We start from the raw sequence: 18,157 nt of genomic DNA, 5'->3' as shown, positions 1-18,157 counted from the left end.
TAGTTAGTGGAATGTCTCACAAACGACTGGAGGGATTTCGAAGAAATCTGGAATACAGACGGTTGAGTTCAGGTGACAAAACACCAAGAACCTCCATCGGATCAGTGGAACGCTGGCCGAGGAACCTGGAGGCGCTTGGAGACGAAACTAGAACATGATAGAAAAGACATCAGGTCACTGAACAGAACCAAAGAACTCCCAGCTAATAGAGACGGTTCTGGATCATGAGCTGTCGATGCTGCTGGGGTCCTTTCATAAGGACGCTTCATATTTATCTTTTATCTTCGATTTGAACACGGTTCTGGTTCTTTGTTTGGATTGGTTCCTACTATGTGTACCCCTTGAACAGACCAGCACCGACCTCTGTCTACCCTTCCTGCTGTTGGGTTTTGAACACACGTGTTGGTCGTGGTGTCCTGGCTCTCTCCTAGAGGCCGTGTTATGGTGTCTTATTGTGTGTCGCTTCTCAGGGTGGTGGGGGTGGAGCCTATCCCAGCAGCCTTCCCCCTGGACAGGTCACCAGTCCATGGCAGGGCCAACACATAGAGACAGACAACCATTGGCTCTCCCAGCCACGCCTACGGTCAATTTAGAGTCTGGATTAACCTGGTCCCTCTTGATGTCTTTGGACTGTGGAGGAAGCTGGAGTACCAGAGAGAACCCAGCAGGAACAGGGAGAACATGGCGACTCACCCAGAGAGACCCCGTGCTGCAGCCAGGGCTCCACCCACAACCTTCTTGCTGGGGGCCACGGTGAGGACCACTGCTCCACAGCACCGCCCTGTGTTATGAGTCATGAATGTTCTTTAGGGTCAGTCATACAAATTTAAACTAGCATTTGAAGAATACTAAAATACGTCTTTTATTATATTGAATAGCAATAATAACATTTTAAGAATAATTCAAAATTAATAAGGTGGTTTTGTGGGTGAGATGGATGGCAGCACTGAGGAGTCTGGACATGTCAGAAAAATGAGGGAAAGGGAAACCGTACTTGATCTTCGTCTGGATTCGTAATCCAGGAGATTAATTTAGGATAGACTGACGGACGTCTCTGGAAAATCGGAGCCTAATTTGCTGAAATTCATCGAGGCCTGTGAGTTTAGATGAGAAGAATCTAATTAACAACTGATTGATGATCCAGAAGACTTAAATTTGATATGAAGGAAGAAAAGGTAAGAACCTATTTTGCTGATAGGAGCTCACGCACGTTCTGGAGCCAGACAGCTGTCTGACGTTGGCAGGTCACATGGAAGGAGAGCCAACCAGCCACACTCGCTATCACACGCCCGTCTGACAGCAAGTTGAACTCTAGACGCGCCTCAGCTTCCGCTCGTCTGGTTTCTCTGAACAAGGAGGCCGTTTGACACTTCTCTGAGCTCCGACATCAAATATCCAGCAGGTTTTTTTCATGGTTTGTTGTTGTAAGAATGCTAAAGGTGGGCTTCTCCAACCTCCACTTCACCTCCCATCTTTGCGGTTATGTCGGGGGAGCCGGGCTGTTGACGCTGCCACTGCAGTGAGGTAACAACATTATTTATGAACACTGAAAATATCAGCGTAGAACCTTTGGCTTCATTTTGCTGTTCCCTCCTGTCTCAATCATCTTTTTTTGTCTTTATCGTATTGCGTAATTTGTCCTTCATCACAACAATCATCTTTGTGTTCCTGGGAACAGTTCAGCTCAGCAGCTCCCAGGAGCCTCACTTCTCATCGCTGTATTTGTTCCTATGAGGTAATTATACAAAAAAATACAGCAAAACTCAAATACTAGAAACATGGCACTGCAGTGCTGAACTCCTTCAATGTATTGATGAACGCGGTGGAAAGAATACATGAGATGTGACTTGATAAATCTATAGTATGCTGCGCTGACGTGTCTTCATAGGAGCGCTCGGTCTGCTCCACCAGATGTTGGCAGCTTTATGAAGTGATTCCCTGGAGACCCCTGTGAATCAGAAAATATGAACGATACATAATCAGAATTATCAGCAGAAATCAAGGAAGCCCAACCCGTCAATCACAGCGGTCAGACTGGTTCATCGCTGACGTCCACATCACGTCTCCCGTCTCTGTTGTAGTTCCACTCCCCTGAGTGTTTCGAGAACAGGGTTCTTTCGCACGCCGCGGGGCGCCCGGCCCGGGCTGACCCAGGCTGTTTGTCTTCTATGGAAATTTCTTGTTACATTTCGAAATTAAGCCGGAGAGAAAACCACAGGTGGGCGCTGACATGACACTGACCTCATTCTGTTTCTATGGAGAGATCACAAGCAGTTCTGGGAAACACTTCGCCTCTCATTTGGACCAGCAGGATAAACTCACAACCAAACGCACACAATTAGTAGAGAGGAAAGAAAACTGGAGGGACTTTCAGCTTCTTCCCAGAAGGAGAACGACGAGAAATGGGACCAATAATGACACACAGTTCTGCTTCTATTTTTGGCAGACTTGTGCTCCTGCTGAGGAGGAGAGATGAAGTTACAGTAATAGGGTCTCTTTTTCTCTAATACCGAACACACATCTATTCTCTGTTATTATCTATATAAAAAAATTGCACAAGCAAGCAGAGACCCAACCGGAGGAATAGACCTCCTGATCGGAGGGCATCAGTGTCCTGAAAGGACCGAAGATGAGGAAGCTGTGAGGGAGTCGACAGCAGTGACGCCCCGAGTGTCCCGAGGTTTCTGAGGAGGTCAATGGAGGTGATGGAAGCACGAGGACGTCCCAGGGGAACAACGAATTAATGAATACCCAATGAATGGATTTTGTTTAAGAGAAAAAATGTTGGAGACCTCCCTTGACAGACCTTGATGGACACACTGGAGCAGAGAGCGGTGTATCAGGTTCCGTAGGCTGCGTAGGACATCCAGCCCTGATGATGCATCAGATTCAGGCTGCAGGAAAAGGAAAGAAAGGAACTTGATGTTACATTCCTGGACCTGGAATCACTGGACTGGTCAGAAACCATCTGAACCGCGAGCACACCAGCAGGACGCACTGTCGGCTCCTCGACGGATGACATCACCACTCGCCTTACACGTTCAAAATCCTTCCTGGAAAAACCATCATTCCAGCATAACAAGCACCAGTTCAAAGTAACCCAGCAAGTCCTGGACCGTCTGCCAATCACAACCCAGGGAGGAACAAAGGCTCCGACTTGGGCAGGCTGGGTCAGACCTGGACTGAAAGTCAGGAGGCCACAGTTTGGGGGGGCAGCTAGAGGCGGCTGTCTGAGGTGGTGCAGCAGCTGACAGCATCTCTCCCTCCTGGCCTGAGGACAGGCCGAGCCACTGGCTGAGGCCCCTGGGTGAAGCAGCTACTGGCTCTGGTTCTGGTCTACATGGGGCACCGAGTTTCATGACATTTTCCCTCAGTGGTCTCTGGTTTGTTCACAAGTCCACTGTTCTGGTACCACAGCAGAACCAGACAAAAGTCTGACTGCCACCTACAGTTCCAGGGGTGGAAGTACTCAGATGGTGTTCTTATATACCTGGAAAACATCAGCAATCCAATGAAATAACTGAACTGAGCGAAAACAGCCCCCCCCCCCCGACCCTGTCCAAGCAGGTTCTATGAGCTAAACTTTATATTTCAGGTTTACTCGTCCTATCCTGAGTCCTTCTCTCTGTTTTGAAACAGAAGAGACAAACTAAAACCATGATGAAGTATCAGCTGGTGTTTACGCCTCACTTCCTCAGAAATGGCTCTATTTCTGTGACCGTGTTGTTCTAACATGAAAGCTTGAGACTTTAGTCATGGCTATTTTGGGGGCAGCCCCACCAGAAAAGGATAGAGGGACCTGCTGCGTGTTGTTCACTACCGTCTCAGTGCTCTAAAAATAGACCTTCAGTGTAAATTCCTCTGCAAAGTTTCCGTCGAGAGGACGGATCTGGATCTGTCACATCAACAAGGGTCGCAGTAGAACCTGGCCCTGCCCACAGACCTCGGCCTGCTCAAACATGATTAAACCCTCACGCCGTCACGGTTGGATGCTGAGGTCAAGGATCATCAGTTTCTACTTACATTAACCACATAATTCCAGCATGCTGCATCTGTTTGACTCTAACAATCGTGGCATCTTCTGGCCTCAGCTGAGACTCTTACGTAAGGCTGAGGCCGCCTCCCTCACACTGACTCAGTCACACACCGTCAGCACTTGCCTCTCTGGTCCGGTGGTCTTGTTCTCCAGCCTCACCGACTTTGTGTTGGTGTGAGTGTGTCAGCACAGCTGGCGAGTGTGACAACAGTTGGATAAGATGTTACACAAAGTGTCAAGGATGAATATCGGTTATTCATGAAAGTTCTCTTCCTCCTCACGATCGATCATCACCGTGGCAACAGGGAGAATTTTAGTCATCGTCTGTTTTGAGGGAATAGAATAGCTTTTGGTACTTGAACTATAATGTGTGACTAACAGATTTGTGATGGTTCATTACATCCAAGCTCTTCACTTTGTCACTGTCTGTCTGCTTTACTCTTGTGTCTGTGGCCATGTTAGTAGGTTACGAACCCCCGACAGCACCTTGGTACCAGCTAAAAAGTCAGGTTTACTCACCCTGACGCTCTCACCAGTGGATCTGTAACTCAGTCCATGTTGTTCTGATCCCTCACAAATCCAGAAAGTCGAGAGGAAAGTCGCAAACTACAGCTTTGATTAGCTTAAACGCAAAGTGCTCGATGTGCACCGTGATTCACAACTGAGGCTTGTTCTTCAGAGGCTTCCAGAACAAAAAAAAGAAAACCCTCTTAGTTTGGCAACAAGCGGAACCAACAGGTTCTGTCTTCTTGTCTGGTTCTGGAGACGAAGGCCTGCGACTGAGCCTCCCTTTAAAGGTTTCTTTATTGTCGTTGAAAATTTCTGTACAATGAAATTTAGTTGGACAGTCCGTCACACAGCAGCATGAATAGATAAATAAGAACAGAAAATAAGTAACAGGATCGAAAAAGAATAAAGGAGAGTGCAGTGAGTCCAGTGGTGATGCAGGCTTGGGAATTGAACGTCCGTCACAAGTAAAGTGCAGGACTGAAGGAGCAGCAACAGTCCAGTTCAGGCTGTCCTCAGAGCTTCCACAGCCCCGGGGAAGAAGCGGTTTCTCAGTCTTTCTGTCCGTGCCCTCGTGACCCCAAGCCTGCCAGAGGGAAGAGGGTCAAAAAGACCTTGTCCTGGGTGTGTCCAGTCAGACCTGATTTTTCCAGCTCTGTTTTGCAACCTTGCGGAGTCGATCTGATCCAGGGGTGTGAGAGGGGTGCCGATGATTTTTTTGGGCAGTCTTGATGATCCGCTGCAGGTCTTCCCTCTCCTCTGTGGTGCAGCTGGAGAACCACACAGTGCATCCGTAGCTCAGGACTCTCCTATGGTGCACTGGTAGAGGTTTGTGAGGAGTTTCTGTGGTAGGCCGGGTTTCCTGAGGGTTCGCAGAAAGAAGAGTCTCTGCTGGGCCTTCTTCACCTGCTCCCTTAGCTTTTAGCTCCAAACGCTGGAGAGAGAAAAAAAAAACGCAGAATGTTCACATGCTGTAGGTAGAACCTGACCAGAACCGCTCTCTCATGTACTGATGAAATGTTACAGTCATGTGGTCATTATTTTGACTGTTAAATGTCAACTTTACTGTAAACTGGCATCATAACTGTGGCTGGCCTTGGCTCTCCTGAAGTGTGCAGGTTCTGACAACTTCTCACATCACTTAGGTGGAATGGAACAAAAGGAAACATGGTGAATTTACAGCACGCTGCCAAGTTTAAAAACTTCCAGGCGTTCTGAGAGAACGAGGCAGTGGATATAAAGAGCAGCACAATTCAGCAGCAGAACCTGAGTGAAAAGACTTTTAATTAGAATGGCAAGTGAGAGATGTCACTCAGGTCATCATTAAAAACCATTCTGTTCAACCTGAGAAGTGTCATTGTCCTTCTGGTTTATTGTTACATCCTCGTGCTCGCTTGTGCGGACACGTGTTACGGCTCTCTGCTGTCAGGGACGTGCGCCGAAAGGAGTCACATGACCCAGCTGATGTGTGAAATCAGCTTCGGCTCTTTAGACTCGACACAACGCTCTAACTTTAGTTGCTGATTCTTCGACGTCGACTGCTTTGAAAAAATTATCTGCCTGACAGTGAAATTTTGAAATGGTTACAAGGCTGCTGCTTCTTCTACTTCTTCTTTTCCTTCTTCTTCTACTTCTTTTTCTCCTTCTTTTTTGTGGGTTCGGTGACCAGCACCAGATGTGACACTGTCAGACTGGTGGAGGTGTCGTACCTGGAGCCTCATAAAGCCTCTGAGTCGGGTCAGAGCCCCTTGCTGAGTCCCCCCGGTGTGTTTGCTCGCTCCACTGTAGGTGTGCGGCCTACGCTAGCAGGCTTGGTCAAAACATGTCTCACCTTGAACCTCACAGTTCTGTTTCTAATGGTTGGGATTGCGACATTCAGAGTCAACTTTCCAACTTTTTCACTTTTCATGTCACTTGAGTAGGATCGACTGGATTCCTTCGGTCCAGTCTTGACGGAGACCACTTCCTTTGAGGGTGCTGTACCCAGACTGAGATGCTATGGGAGCGGGTCCCCCCCACCCTGGGACCTTAGCTCGCCTGTGTGCACTTTCCTAGTTTACCATTTGTAGCGTACATGACACCAGAGGAGTGGATGCTCTCCTTGGTGATCACCTCTATGACCACGTCCCACAGCGAGCGCCCTCCAGTCAGCCAGACTCCCTCTACGTTTCACTTCCCTCTCCATGACAAATATTTATCTTTCAGACCCTTTTGGGGATTGAATGTAGGGCATCAAGTAGGACACGAGCGCTGAGAGGCTGCACGTTGATTCAGGGGCCGTTGGCAGACAGGCGTGTATATACACACACGCACCAGAGCAGCTGGGACCTGTTTGCCTCACAAGGATAATTAGGGTTCACTCAAACTGAGAGTGCATGCTCGTTCATCAGGTGCTGCACTCCTTCACTGCAACGTCTCCTTCACTGTTTAATGATCACTCATCGTAGTGTTGAGCTGCCACCTGCTGGTCAGATTTAGTCATTTCTTCCTGTCCTGAAGTTGAAAAGACCAAATAAAGCGTCCCTCTTTTCATATTTGATAATCAGTGAGTAAATACAAAAAGTACTTTTTTAGTGATACATCCTGCACATGTCATCAGCCCCTTTGGTTACTCTCTGCTTTGATTTCTCTGTTGTTTTTTCCCTACTGATGGATGGAGGTGACGCCACAGACACGGAAATATCTTCAGTCAGTACAAGCGAAGTTGCAAATATGCACAAGAACCTTTGACCTCTGTGTGTTATTTATTCTTTATATTCTTTCCTCCTTCTAATAATGCGGTCTGTCTCTGCTCTCCGTCCCTGCCGAGGGTGGAGGCCTGAGATTGATGCCAGGCTCGCTCGCCTGCTTCCGTGAGAGTATCAAATCTAGGCTCAGTAACAAGTCCCGCTGGAGCAGTAACCTTTGAAACTCACACCTGCATCAGCGGCCTTTCCCCTGCTGCCTGTGCTGCTCTGTAACGTAAATGGATGGCTGTTATTCACATTAATCACAACATCCAGATGTGCTTTTATGTGCGGCGTTCCAGTATCCAGGCAGCACTCCCTTACTGAAGGCCAAGCCAGCGTTACGGCAGCAGGTTAAGATCTTGACAGAGTCAACCACGCCATCAATGTGCAGGTTGACATCTCGACTCAGGGGCTGGAAAGTAAATAGGTCACCAAACTGGTCAGAGCACCTCAACATCCAGTCGCTCTCCCCAGTCCTCCTCAGACAGAAAAGGTCAGTACAGCCTCCGAGGCTTTAATGATGTGTTAAAACTGCTGTGGAAAACCAAATCCCTACATTTTTTACGTCGCTGCTCCTTTAAGATCATAAAAGGTCGGGCACATGCTGGCCAGGCCCGGTCTGCAGCTCACTGCGGCGCACCTACACTGATTCCACTCAGGAGATGTGACGGGGTGTTCTGCACCTCAGCTGAAATGTGACACATTCCATCTCCCGCATTGTCATCAATTACTTTCCCCCCAAAAAATCACAGGCGTCAACCTTTGCGGGGATATTTTGAAAACGGCATGCAAAATCATTCCTAATATTCTTAATCGTCCATCGCTTGTGATCGACCAGATGTGCAACGGATGACAGAGCAGGAAGAGGAAACGGTCTGGACAAATGTCTGTTCTGGGAAAACCAGAGTCCAAATTTAAAGTTTGTCTTTATTTGATATGATGGTCGTCATAGAGAGAGGAAGGAAGCTTTTATCCGTCGTATCCCTGGCAGAATATTTGGTCATGTGAGTACACGGATCAGCGGTCACGACCTCAGCATCTACTGAGCCGATGGCGGCCCTCACTATGACCTCACACCCTCACTCGTGCCAAGGAATCACCCTTGGGTGTTCCAGCATGAAAATGGGAATAAGTTGGGTGGGGTTGGATTTATTCAGCCTCAACGTCACGCCGATGTACGCAGCTACAGTCCCGCTGCTCTGCCGCTCTCTCTGCCTGCGTTTGTCCCCCCTGTCATAAATTGTGAAGTCGTCCTGTGCAGACCTGCATCCTGCTCCGGTCCAGATGTGTTTAACAGCCTCTCCAGGCCTCAGACAGCAGAGACACAGGCCTTGTTGACCTGCAGCGGGGCACCGACTCCTCTGCTGAGGGTTGCCTCTCTCAGATCCACAACTCCTGCTGATGTTGCTGTGAAAATTTCAAGGTTTTTGCCAAAATGAGCTTTTTTTGTCACACACTACCCCATCGGTATTGGGGTATTCCGTAAACCTGCAGTCTGATTCACTGGCTGTTGGTCTGGTGGGCCAAACACATGTGATCATGTGGTGTGATGTGCCGTCTCGTTCATAATGCCCCTCTGGTCTGGCTGTGAGATCAGGGAGAGCTCTCATCACGCTCCACAAACACAACTCCTGCCAGTGTGAAGCACATTCAAAACAGCCAGAGGAAACATCACACGCTCCAGCAGCATCCAGTCACATCGCTGGGATGAAAACTGGAAACCTGAGCTGGATTCTCAGCTCCCAGTCTGTTTAGGGCGACCGCCAACTGCTACTGTCTCTCCGTTGATTAAGATTCCACTCTTGAGACCTGTCACTCCTGGTCCAGGGGAGGCGAGCTGGAGGAATAAATGCTCCGTCTCTGCTGTGTTGTGGCAGCAGGACCTGGCCTGCGTCCCAGGAGCTGGGACATCTCTGTGGATCACATAAGACACTCTTTGTGTGGGAATGTGATGAGGACGTTTCCATGGCATGGCTCTCCAACATTTTTCCCAACATTTTCTCCCAAACTGACAATTGCAAATTTTAACAAAAGCTTTTTTTTTGTATTTTCATGCTAGAAGTGGAAGCGGATGTCTGCTTTCATTTGCATGACACCGAAGTGGCAGTGACATGCCGACTCATGCTTCTGCTTTGTTATTCTTTGTGTGTTTTTGGCCCAAGACCTTTTTTGGCACTAAGGAGATTCTGGCATTGACACAAAATCACAGTGCAAACAGCAACGTCTGATTTGGGAGGATGAAGCTGCTGCAGCAACGAGCACTGCCAGTACCGACGAGTACTGAGCACCACTGGAGGAACGACATCGCAAGCCAAAACACGAAAAAGTGTTTTGGATGTACAGACACATATGAGCCTTAAACCAGGAAAGCTGTTATTATTATTATCGTGGTTAGTAGTACCAAAGAAGTGGTAATATTCATTTACACAGAGAAAATACAGAAAAACGAATGTTAATTGAAGGTCATTTCTGTACCAAGTCAGTGGAAAGAGGAACTTTGAGGTGCCAGCTTCATCTTTTGGTGCTTATTCCAGGTTCTACTGCTCATCAATCCGTCTCTTTCAAAAACCTGTGGTTATTTGAAGTGGCCTTTACTCTGACCGGAGGTTGAGACTCATGCTTGAAGAGATAGTTTGTTTTTTTTCCCGAAGTCGAGCCCTGTTTGCTACTTACCGATGATGACGATGACGCTTGGGAGAGTTCTTTCTTGGTATCATGACTGTTCCTTGTAATAGTTCTAGAAAGTTGGGCCAACGTGGTCACGCAACAAGCTGACTCACTGACATTTCATCCAGAGTGCACGCGCACACACACACACACACACACACACACACACACACACACACACACACACACACACACACACACAGGCCTGTGACCCCACTGACCTAGAATTCATTTTTGCCCCCCCCTGCCTGGTCGTGCTGAGCCAGAATGCCACCAATCAGCATCAACGTTGGTAAAACAGGGCATGACTTCAGAAAATCTGTGTTTTCAGCCTCGCTGCTCGCTGTAGCCTGGTGCTCGCCGACGCCATGTTGTTAGCCTCACTACCAACATGGCGTCAGTGAATTTCCGGTCATGCGGAGGCTTCAGGACACTTGGATTACGTCACACAAGCAGCATGGAGGTATTTTATGGTTTTGTTATGTATTTTTGTGCGTTTGAAAAGTTGGTCACCATTCACTTTTACAGTATGGAACAACACCTTTACCTGTGAAAACCACCCTTCCATCAGCACAAGGGCGACCAGACAACGGCTGAATGTTCACTTTTGGGTGAACTCTCCCTTCAAGACCCAGGTCGGTCATCCCTCAGGCCGGGTGTGTATGGAGACCTGTTGTTGCTCCGTTTCTGCACCACAGAGCAAATGCCTGATTTTAGATGTTGGCTCTGGGTTCTGGTGAAGCGGCCGGCTGTGGCCTGGGCAATGCCTGCGGCCGAGGACGCACCACAGCTGAGATCGCTCAAACAATTCAACAGCGCATCAAAAATGGGATGTTGCTGCTGGGACTCCCTTCAGGACTGCAAGGACACTTTCCCACACTCAAGCATCCAAGCACGCCATTACGAGCTCACACAGGTGCTAAGAATGGTGCAGCCGGGGCCTCGTGGTTTGTACAAAAAGATTGCCAGTTCAATCCCCTGGACCAGCAGCAGAGGAGCTGTGGTTTCCCCTCCCTCAGCGTCAAAGTTCACCGAACCCCCACCTGCTCCCTGGACACCAGCCGCTCCAGTCTGTGTGTGCGTTCACTGCGCTCGGCTAAAAAAGCTCATCAACACACTTTCTTTGCTGTTATTTGCATTTCTGCCCTCTTCTTTATTTTTAAGAAATCCTGCAAATGAAGAATTACGCTCAAGCGAAAACGGGCAGTTCTGACTTTAAGAAGCTGAAGAAGTGTTTGCTGTCACCTCTGTGGAGCAACATAAATGATGGAGCTGCAGCGCCATCTGTTGTTAAAACAGGGTACTGGTGGGGCTGCAAATGTAAATATGGGGATTTATCTAAATAAATTATGTGAATGCTATTCAAGCACGATTCTGGTTTATACTTTCCTCAAATGCGATGATAGCCACATTTCTTGGTGACCAAAGCTGCCTCGGTCAGAAGTGTTTGATTGTCATTTATTGCCCTAAACATTGCTGAGGAGGCAGAAAAGAACAGAGCAGGAAGAATAAGTGATAAAGTCAGAGATCGTCTTGTTGTGCCTCCAAATTGCTGTATTTATCGAACTGACGCCACTGCTCGTCTTTCGGAGGCCATGATGCGATGAACACCGCAGCAGCCAGTCACAACTCCTGCACCTCTTCGGCTGGTGATGCTGCGTTCGCTCCCTCAGATCTCTCAGGTGCCAGCGAGGAGGCAACCAGGTGTTTCCTCCTCCTCCTCCTCCTCCTCCTCCTCCTCCCCCATCCCAGGACAACTAACCTCCCCCTGCTCTCATTTAACCTCCTGAATGGCTTTTTGCTCCCCACTCCTGTTTAAAAAAGAAACTACACTCATTTAAGAGAGGAGAGCTGAGGCCTGGAGTGTGTGACAGCTTTCGTTTGAAAGGTTTTCATTACAGCGTGAAACATTAAAGCCTAAACTGTACAGAAGGAGGTCAACACATGCAACGTAAAGTTTGAAAGATATTCTTTTTTAGTGATTTAATTGACACAAACAATTTCAAAGTACATCACAATGACAGGTAACGTCTTGGTCAGACACGTTAGTCAATCTGCAAATATGTTGGTAAAAAAAAATTCAGGGTGAAATAAGCACCTGTTCAAGTTTCTGTTCCTCAGAAAAGAGAAGCACTTGGAGAAATCCTGAAAAACTTCAAAAACAGTCTTCAATGTACAGCACAGTCCACCGGTTATACATGATAAAAAACAAATAAATACAATGTTCTGTTGAATCCATCAATTAAACGAGCTGCCGGCTACACCAGGACTGAGAACATTCTGATAGAAAAGCTTATTTGCTTTAACCGGTGAAAGCATGTGCAGTTACTTGTATTCTACTCAGACTAGTTAGTTAGTCACTATGTCTTAATCTATCTCTGCCAGAGCAGTTCGAGGTCAAAGGTCATGGGTTGTGCCATCACAGAACCTTCCTGACAACCTTTGACTTTGATCTCAGTTATTCTGTCTGTCATCTTTGAGCTCTCACTGCTTTGATGCTAACATACACACAGACAACATCAGAACTATCCAGAACCCCGTCTGTCGCCTCAAAGCCTCCGTCGTCACAGATCCTCAGACGCCAAGTCTGGGCTCGACAGTTGATGAAATAACTGAGTCAAAGTCAAACACACGACGATTCCCTGCTTTTATTCTTAAGGAGCTACAATTTCCAAAATATAAAACAAAAAAGAACCACAACGAAGAAAGTAAAAAATACAGGAACAACGCAAAAATCCCCAGCAACCAATACCAGTAGCTTGAGTACTGTAGTACCTGAACTTAGTACTGATACTGACGTCTGTTGACTTCTATGTAAGTAAATCTGACTCCAGACTTTGAACATGGTTTCTGTACTCAGCTGTACTGAAACTAGTGTAAGAATTTTAAAGTTTCTACCAAAACCTTGGAACTCAAAGTCTCTGACCAGGTATCGCAGGTGTTCCCTGACATGGTTCCTCAAGTATTCATGGTTTGTGAATAAAGAAATTCATGTATGATACAGAAAAGGTTGAGGGTGACTTCATTAGAATATAAAAAGGTCGTATGTTCTGGATTATCTCAACAGCGTTTTCCTGATCAGTGTCCCTGGCTGTGCCAAACGTGCACGTCAGAAGAAGCTGGAGCTGCTGGGACGGTTCAGGTTTCTACCTGAGAACAAAGGCGGAACTCTGATGTCACTGCGAGATGACAGACGGGGTTCCTCCCCAATAGCTTTGATGCTCTGGCTGTGACATCGTCTAGACGTCAGAGAGCACACAAATTATCGTCAGATCAAAGTGAGAAGTCTGAGATCAAAGGCAGAGATGAAATTAAGAACCTCAAGATCAAAGTCAGACCCCTGAGTTCACAATCAGATATTAAATTCAGAGCACCAAGATCAAAGTGAACTCTGAGGCCAAAGTCAGAGAGGTTTTGTGACATCACTCAACCCGCCCACAGCCCTGCACTGGACTAGTTTGACTAACAAGAAGAGCAGGTGCAGACTGGTGTCCTGCTGAGCCTGAACACTGAGACCAGAGCTCACAGGTGGCTTGCTGTGAGGCGTTCAGGAGACAGGCTTCTTTTGCTCTTAAATGCCTGAAAACATCAATCAGAAAGAAGAGGCTGTGGTGAGATGAAGATGGTTACATCCTTCACATCAATTAAAACTAGAACAAAGGACAAAGAGGAGAGACTCTGAAGTACCTACCCTGGAGTACAAGCATGCATGTTGATTAGTGGAAAGAGTGACAATGAAACCGATGTTAAACCCACATTTTTTTGGCTGTTGTCTGGGGAGTGGGAGCGTTTGGTACTTGTTCTACTTACCAGGCTGTGAGTGGGGCTGAGAGAGCGAGAGCGCACCGGGCTGACACTCCTGCTCCTGCTTTGGCTTCTACTCCACTGCAAAGCCAGACACATCGTCACTTACTTTCACAGTCTTCCAGCCTTCTCCAGAGCAGGTAGCTTATAGGTACAAAGCAGTCAGTACCATAGCGCCTCGCCGCGTCACAGCCTCGCCCTTCACGACCACAGAGCTTCCCTCCATCAAGGCCGGCCACAGGTGGAACATCACCAGAGGAGCGGAGAAGTCCGAGTCATAGCTACGACGATACCTAAGACACAGGGAGGGAGCACAGCTGTGTGCTGAGAGCGACATCTACTGGTGAAAACAGCAAACAAGGTCCAGTTCACTTGTGTTACAAGGAGTATTGAAACAAAGAGCAGGTCACATAAGTTAATTCAAATTCTTTATGATCAAAATGGTTAAAGTTACTCTCTGAAGCCTCATGAGAAAGAACTTTGTAGCCCCGATGTTAGTCTTTAACCTCCTACATGTGTGTGTTGTAAAATTCTCCATCGCTGGCAAAGGCCAGGTCAAGGGGGGGGTCCAGTGTCTGCATGGCGAAGGCCACCTTGCACGTCTCCCTAATGAGGGCACTGATGAGGCTGAAATCCACCTCCGCTGGGAAGGAGATCCGAGGGTCCACATTCATGGCGTTAACTACATCCTGAGGAAATCAAATACAGCCAGACACGCTGCTCGTTAGGGAACGGTGATTATTCTATCATGACGAAAGTGGCGATAAATAAATCATAAATATAATGAATAAATGTTTGTTCCTACATTCAGGCTCATCTGCACATCGTAGAGGTTCAGGTTTCTGACTATATAGTCCACAACTGAATCTTCGAGACTTTCTGGACCAAGGTGGGATGTGGACAACGTCTGTCTCACGCGCAGCTTGAAGTGACGGTAGGCTAGTTTTGCTGTCTTAAAGGATTCCTGAAATGACATGAAAAGAACACACAGATTAAAAGGATCGCCGTGTGTCCGCATTCGCTTCTGCTCGGCGCTAAAATACCGCAGTCATACCACAACAGCGATGAAGATAATCTTCTGGACCATCTCCAAGTCCGCGATGAAGCGCTGGAGCAGCGTTTGGGCCTCCACACGCTCCACAGCACACAGATCATTAAAGCGGGACACGAGGCGAGCGTGGCGGGACGAGTTCGTCAGCTGGGCTCTGGTGGGCGACTCGCTCCTGATGGGGCTGGGGGAGCGGCTGAGCCCGGGTAACGGGCTCAGAGACCGGCTCCTCACCAACCTGAGAGAGAAAAATAAAACATTGATAACCTGAGAACTGTGTGTGTGTGTGTGTGTGTGTGTGTGTGTGTGTGTGTGTGTGTGTGTGTGTGTGTGTGTGTGTGTGTGTGCCACCTCTCCTGCAGCATGGCCTTCTCTTTGGTCAGGAATGACACCTCATCTCTCAGCAAGCGGATCTGGCGCTCGCAGTCATGGAGAGCCTCCAGCCTGGTCTCATACATCTCGATCTGCCTGTGCGCAGATCGCAAACTGGGGAAAAAAATACAAAATACACATCAAATAACTGCAAATATTTGATTGAGAGATCAATACACTGCTGTTCGTTTCGCTCACTCTGCTTTCAGTTGTAATATTTCCTCCTCGGTGGCCAGCAGGGTCGTCGCAGATTTGCTCTTTGTTTCATTCATTTCCTTCTGAGCTCCATCCAATCTGTTCAGAGATCAATTCTCATGATTCTACGGACTTCTAATCATGAACTGTATAAAAATACCTGCATCCTCATATGGAGGAGGCCAAGCAACTTGAGTTCTGAGACTCTGGTGGGTTGCAGTCGTCGTTCATTTAATTCTAGACATTCTAATTCAACAAATTGAGTCCTGCTGCAGGGGGGAGACGTGCTGACTCACTCAGCTCTGACGGAGTCCAGCTGCAGCTGAGTGGAGCACAGCTGAGACTCCATCTTCTGCATGTCGCTCTTGTGGAGGTGCGACAGCTCCCTCATCCTCCTGTCCTTCTCCACTGAATCCTGATCATTACGTGGGAGGACACGGCCATGAAGAACACGTTGTTTTCTGTGTACACTGAATTAGTTTGTATGGCTGTAAACAAATGGCGTCACCTGAATGAGATGAAAACTGGCACCATCGAGGGCCGAGGGTCTCGCCACTGAGAAGCAGGAGGCCAACCATGGCAGCAGGCGTGCTTTGAGAACGTCCACACCAGCGTACTGTCCACCTGATTCACCGCGACAGCGAGTGTGAACGAAGAAGTTCTGATTGTCGGCCGTGTGTGAAAGGGGCGTCTGGTTACCTTGAGCAGCGGTGTCATTGAGAGTGGCAAACAGCTCCCCCTGGATCTCAGCACTCAGTTCTATCAGCTCACAGCATCGCTTCAGGTTCTGGTCACAGGAAAACACCTGGCAGGTAACAGGACAAAGATGTGTTCTGCCTGATCACACTGAGATGCCTGTAATTCCTGTGTTTGGCCACTGGGAGTTCACACATTCACACAGAATGTCCCCATACCAGCGGCTGTTACCTTCTATTCTCCACACACACACACACACACACACACACACACACACACACACACACACACACACACACACACACACACACAGAGCTTGTTTGTGTGTGTGTGTGTTTCCCTTCTATTATAACTGAACCTGACTCTTCTCCTCTTTGTCCGGTGGGGTAGAATCAGTCAGAGGGTCCAAGACCCAGCACTTAGTGACTATGTAGCACGAACTGTGTTGTGTGATGTTGTATGTTTGTAAAAAAAAAAAAAAAAAAAAAGGGGGGGCGACACTTCTTCTGCCACTAGATGGCAGTACCTGTGACCAAATCACAACTGAAGCACTTTAGCGCTTCCTATGGACTTCTCCTTAATTAGGTCTAAATTCTTGCTTGTGTTGCACGTCGCTTTGGACAAAAGCGTCTGCTAAATGAAATTGTAGAATTGTAGAATATTATATTGGTAGCTTTAAACGGACCACTTCCGGTCAGAAAGACTGGAGAGGAAGTCTGTCAACTATCCTCAATTAAAGGCGCTTTGGAGAAGCGTAGCCATGGCGACGGGCGTCCATAGCAACCAAACTTTAACTCCCATTAAATCATCGTCGCGGCTAAATAAACTCATTCCTTTGTTGTAATTTGTTGAATTGAGGTTTTATTTTTGACGTGTATTAAATTATTTGGAAGATGAACAGACTAAAGTAAAGGGACAAATGTTAAAACTCTCCGTGTGAGAGCGTGTGATAACAACAACAATAATAATGATAATAAATAAGTCAAAAATACAACAGGATAAACAGCACTTACTGCTTTCACACTTTACAGCCCCAAAGTGTAGCAACATTATGAAAAAATAACAACTCCAGTGTACCAAATGGGATTTTATAGATTAGCTGAGCAGTTGGCCATCGGCGGAGTGGTTTGGTCAGATTTGGGTCAGAGATTCATTATTCATGAACTTACATGGTAGTCCCTGCGCCAGCTATCCAGCTTGTCCTGGAAGATGAGGAAAGTGGCCGAGTTCACTCTCCAGACGGCCATGTCGGTCCACACCGACCCGCGAAGGAGGGGAGGGGAGGGGGGCACCACCCGGGCGAGGAGGGCTGGATCCGGGGAGCGCTGCGTAGTGACAAACCCTGCTTCCCCCAGACAAAACACATCAGTTGTGGCAACCAAGACTCGACCACAACATCCCGTGTGCCCAAAAAATCAAGATAAAAATAAAAATGAAATTAAGTAGATAAAATAAAATAGTGAATGAACTGAAAAAAAAACGAGTGGTGTCACGAGCTGCCCGCTTCTGCGTGGAGTAAATGCGACTGTGACGTCACACCGACAACCGACACCAGGAACCGTCGGTAACGGGCTGACGCTTCCGCCGGGAGGCTTGACGGACAAACACAAACACACAACACCTCGGAGCACCACCACCACCACCACCAACAACAACAACAAAAATAATAATAATAATAATAATAATAATAATAATAATAATAATAATAATAATAATAATAATAATAATAAAGAACTATAGAAGTAGTAGTATAGAAGAAGAAGAATTAATATGATATTGATGTTAATATTTTTGATTTTTTGTATCCAGCGTTTTATTCTTATTCTTATTCATATTCTTATTCTTATACTTATTCTTGTTCATGAGGCAGCCGCTGAATGACATAAGTCTGTACAAGCCATGAGAAAACTGAAGTTTATTTCATAAAACTCTTTTCTCTGGCCTTGCAGTTACAGCCTATGGAAAATATGAATGGATTTTTTTTTTTTCTATTTCGGGATCCTTCTACAATTGGATGGTTGGCCTTTGAATGTACCATTTATTAAAAATCTCCCGGTTGAATGAAAAAATACGGTTTTCCTTAGTTTAAGATAAAAATTAATA

The 18,157-nt window shown here is 47.1% G+C and overlaps 1 protein-coding gene across 2 annotated transcripts; it reads right to left on the bottom strand.

The window, feature by feature from the left end:
- Positions 1 to 11,922: 11,922 nt before the first annotated feature.
- Positions 11,923 to 17,730, bottom strand: spata18 (spermatogenesis associated 18). 2 transcript variants are annotated; one of them, XM_086224593.1, is made up of 12 exons: positions 17,224 to 17,727; positions 16,058 to 16,163; positions 15,867 to 15,982; positions 15,655 to 15,773; positions 15,362 to 15,457; positions 15,143 to 15,277; positions 14,798 to 15,029; positions 14,549 to 14,707; positions 14,257 to 14,432; positions 13,913 to 14,036; positions 13,750 to 13,824; positions 11,923 to 13,518 (listed from the first exon to the last, which is right to left on the bottom strand). In XM_086224593.1, exons 1-12 carry the CDS (start codon positions 17,299 to 17,301, stop codon positions 13,462 to 13,464), a joined length of 1,473 nt encoding a protein of 490 aa, XP_086080719.1. In that variant the 5' UTR covers positions 17,302 to 17,727; the 3' UTR covers positions 11,923 to 13,461. The 2 variants fall into 2 exon arrangements, with proteins under 2 accessions (XP_086080719.1, XP_086080718.1); XM_086224592.1 differs by lacking the exon at positions 11,923 to 13,518 and having other exon boundaries at positions 13,525 to 13,824; positions 17,224 to 17,730.
- Positions 17,731 to 18,157: the final 427 nt, after the last annotated feature.

Source organism: Aulostomus chinensis, chromosome 14 (assembly GCF_037954235.1).
Source record: "Aulostomus chinensis isolate RoL2024-O1b breed Wild chromosome 14, RoL_Achi_v1.0, whole genome shotgun sequence".
Classification (NCBI taxonomy): domain Eukaryota; kingdom Metazoa; phylum Chordata; class Actinopteri; order Syngnathiformes; family Aulostomidae; genus Aulostomus; species Aulostomus chinensis.
The sequence above is the reverse complement of the archived record's forward strand: the minus strand, read 5'-3'. Positions and strand labels throughout refer to the sequence as shown.

Excerpts from the sequence above, each read along its gene's own strand:
- spata18 (XM_086224592.1), bottom strand. The coding sequence starts at position 17,301 with ATGGCCGTCTGGAGAGTGAACTCGGCCACTTTCCTCATCTTCCAGGAC. Across the intron at positions 16,164-17,223 it reads GCTGGCGCAGGGACTACCAT|GTGTTTTCCTGTGACCAGAA; the intron begins GTAAGTTCATGA and ends GTTACCTGCCAG. Across the intron at positions 15,983-16,057 it reads CAATGACACCGCTGCTCAAG|GTGGACAGTACGCTGGTGTG; the intron begins GTAACCAGACGC and ends GCGGTGAATCAG.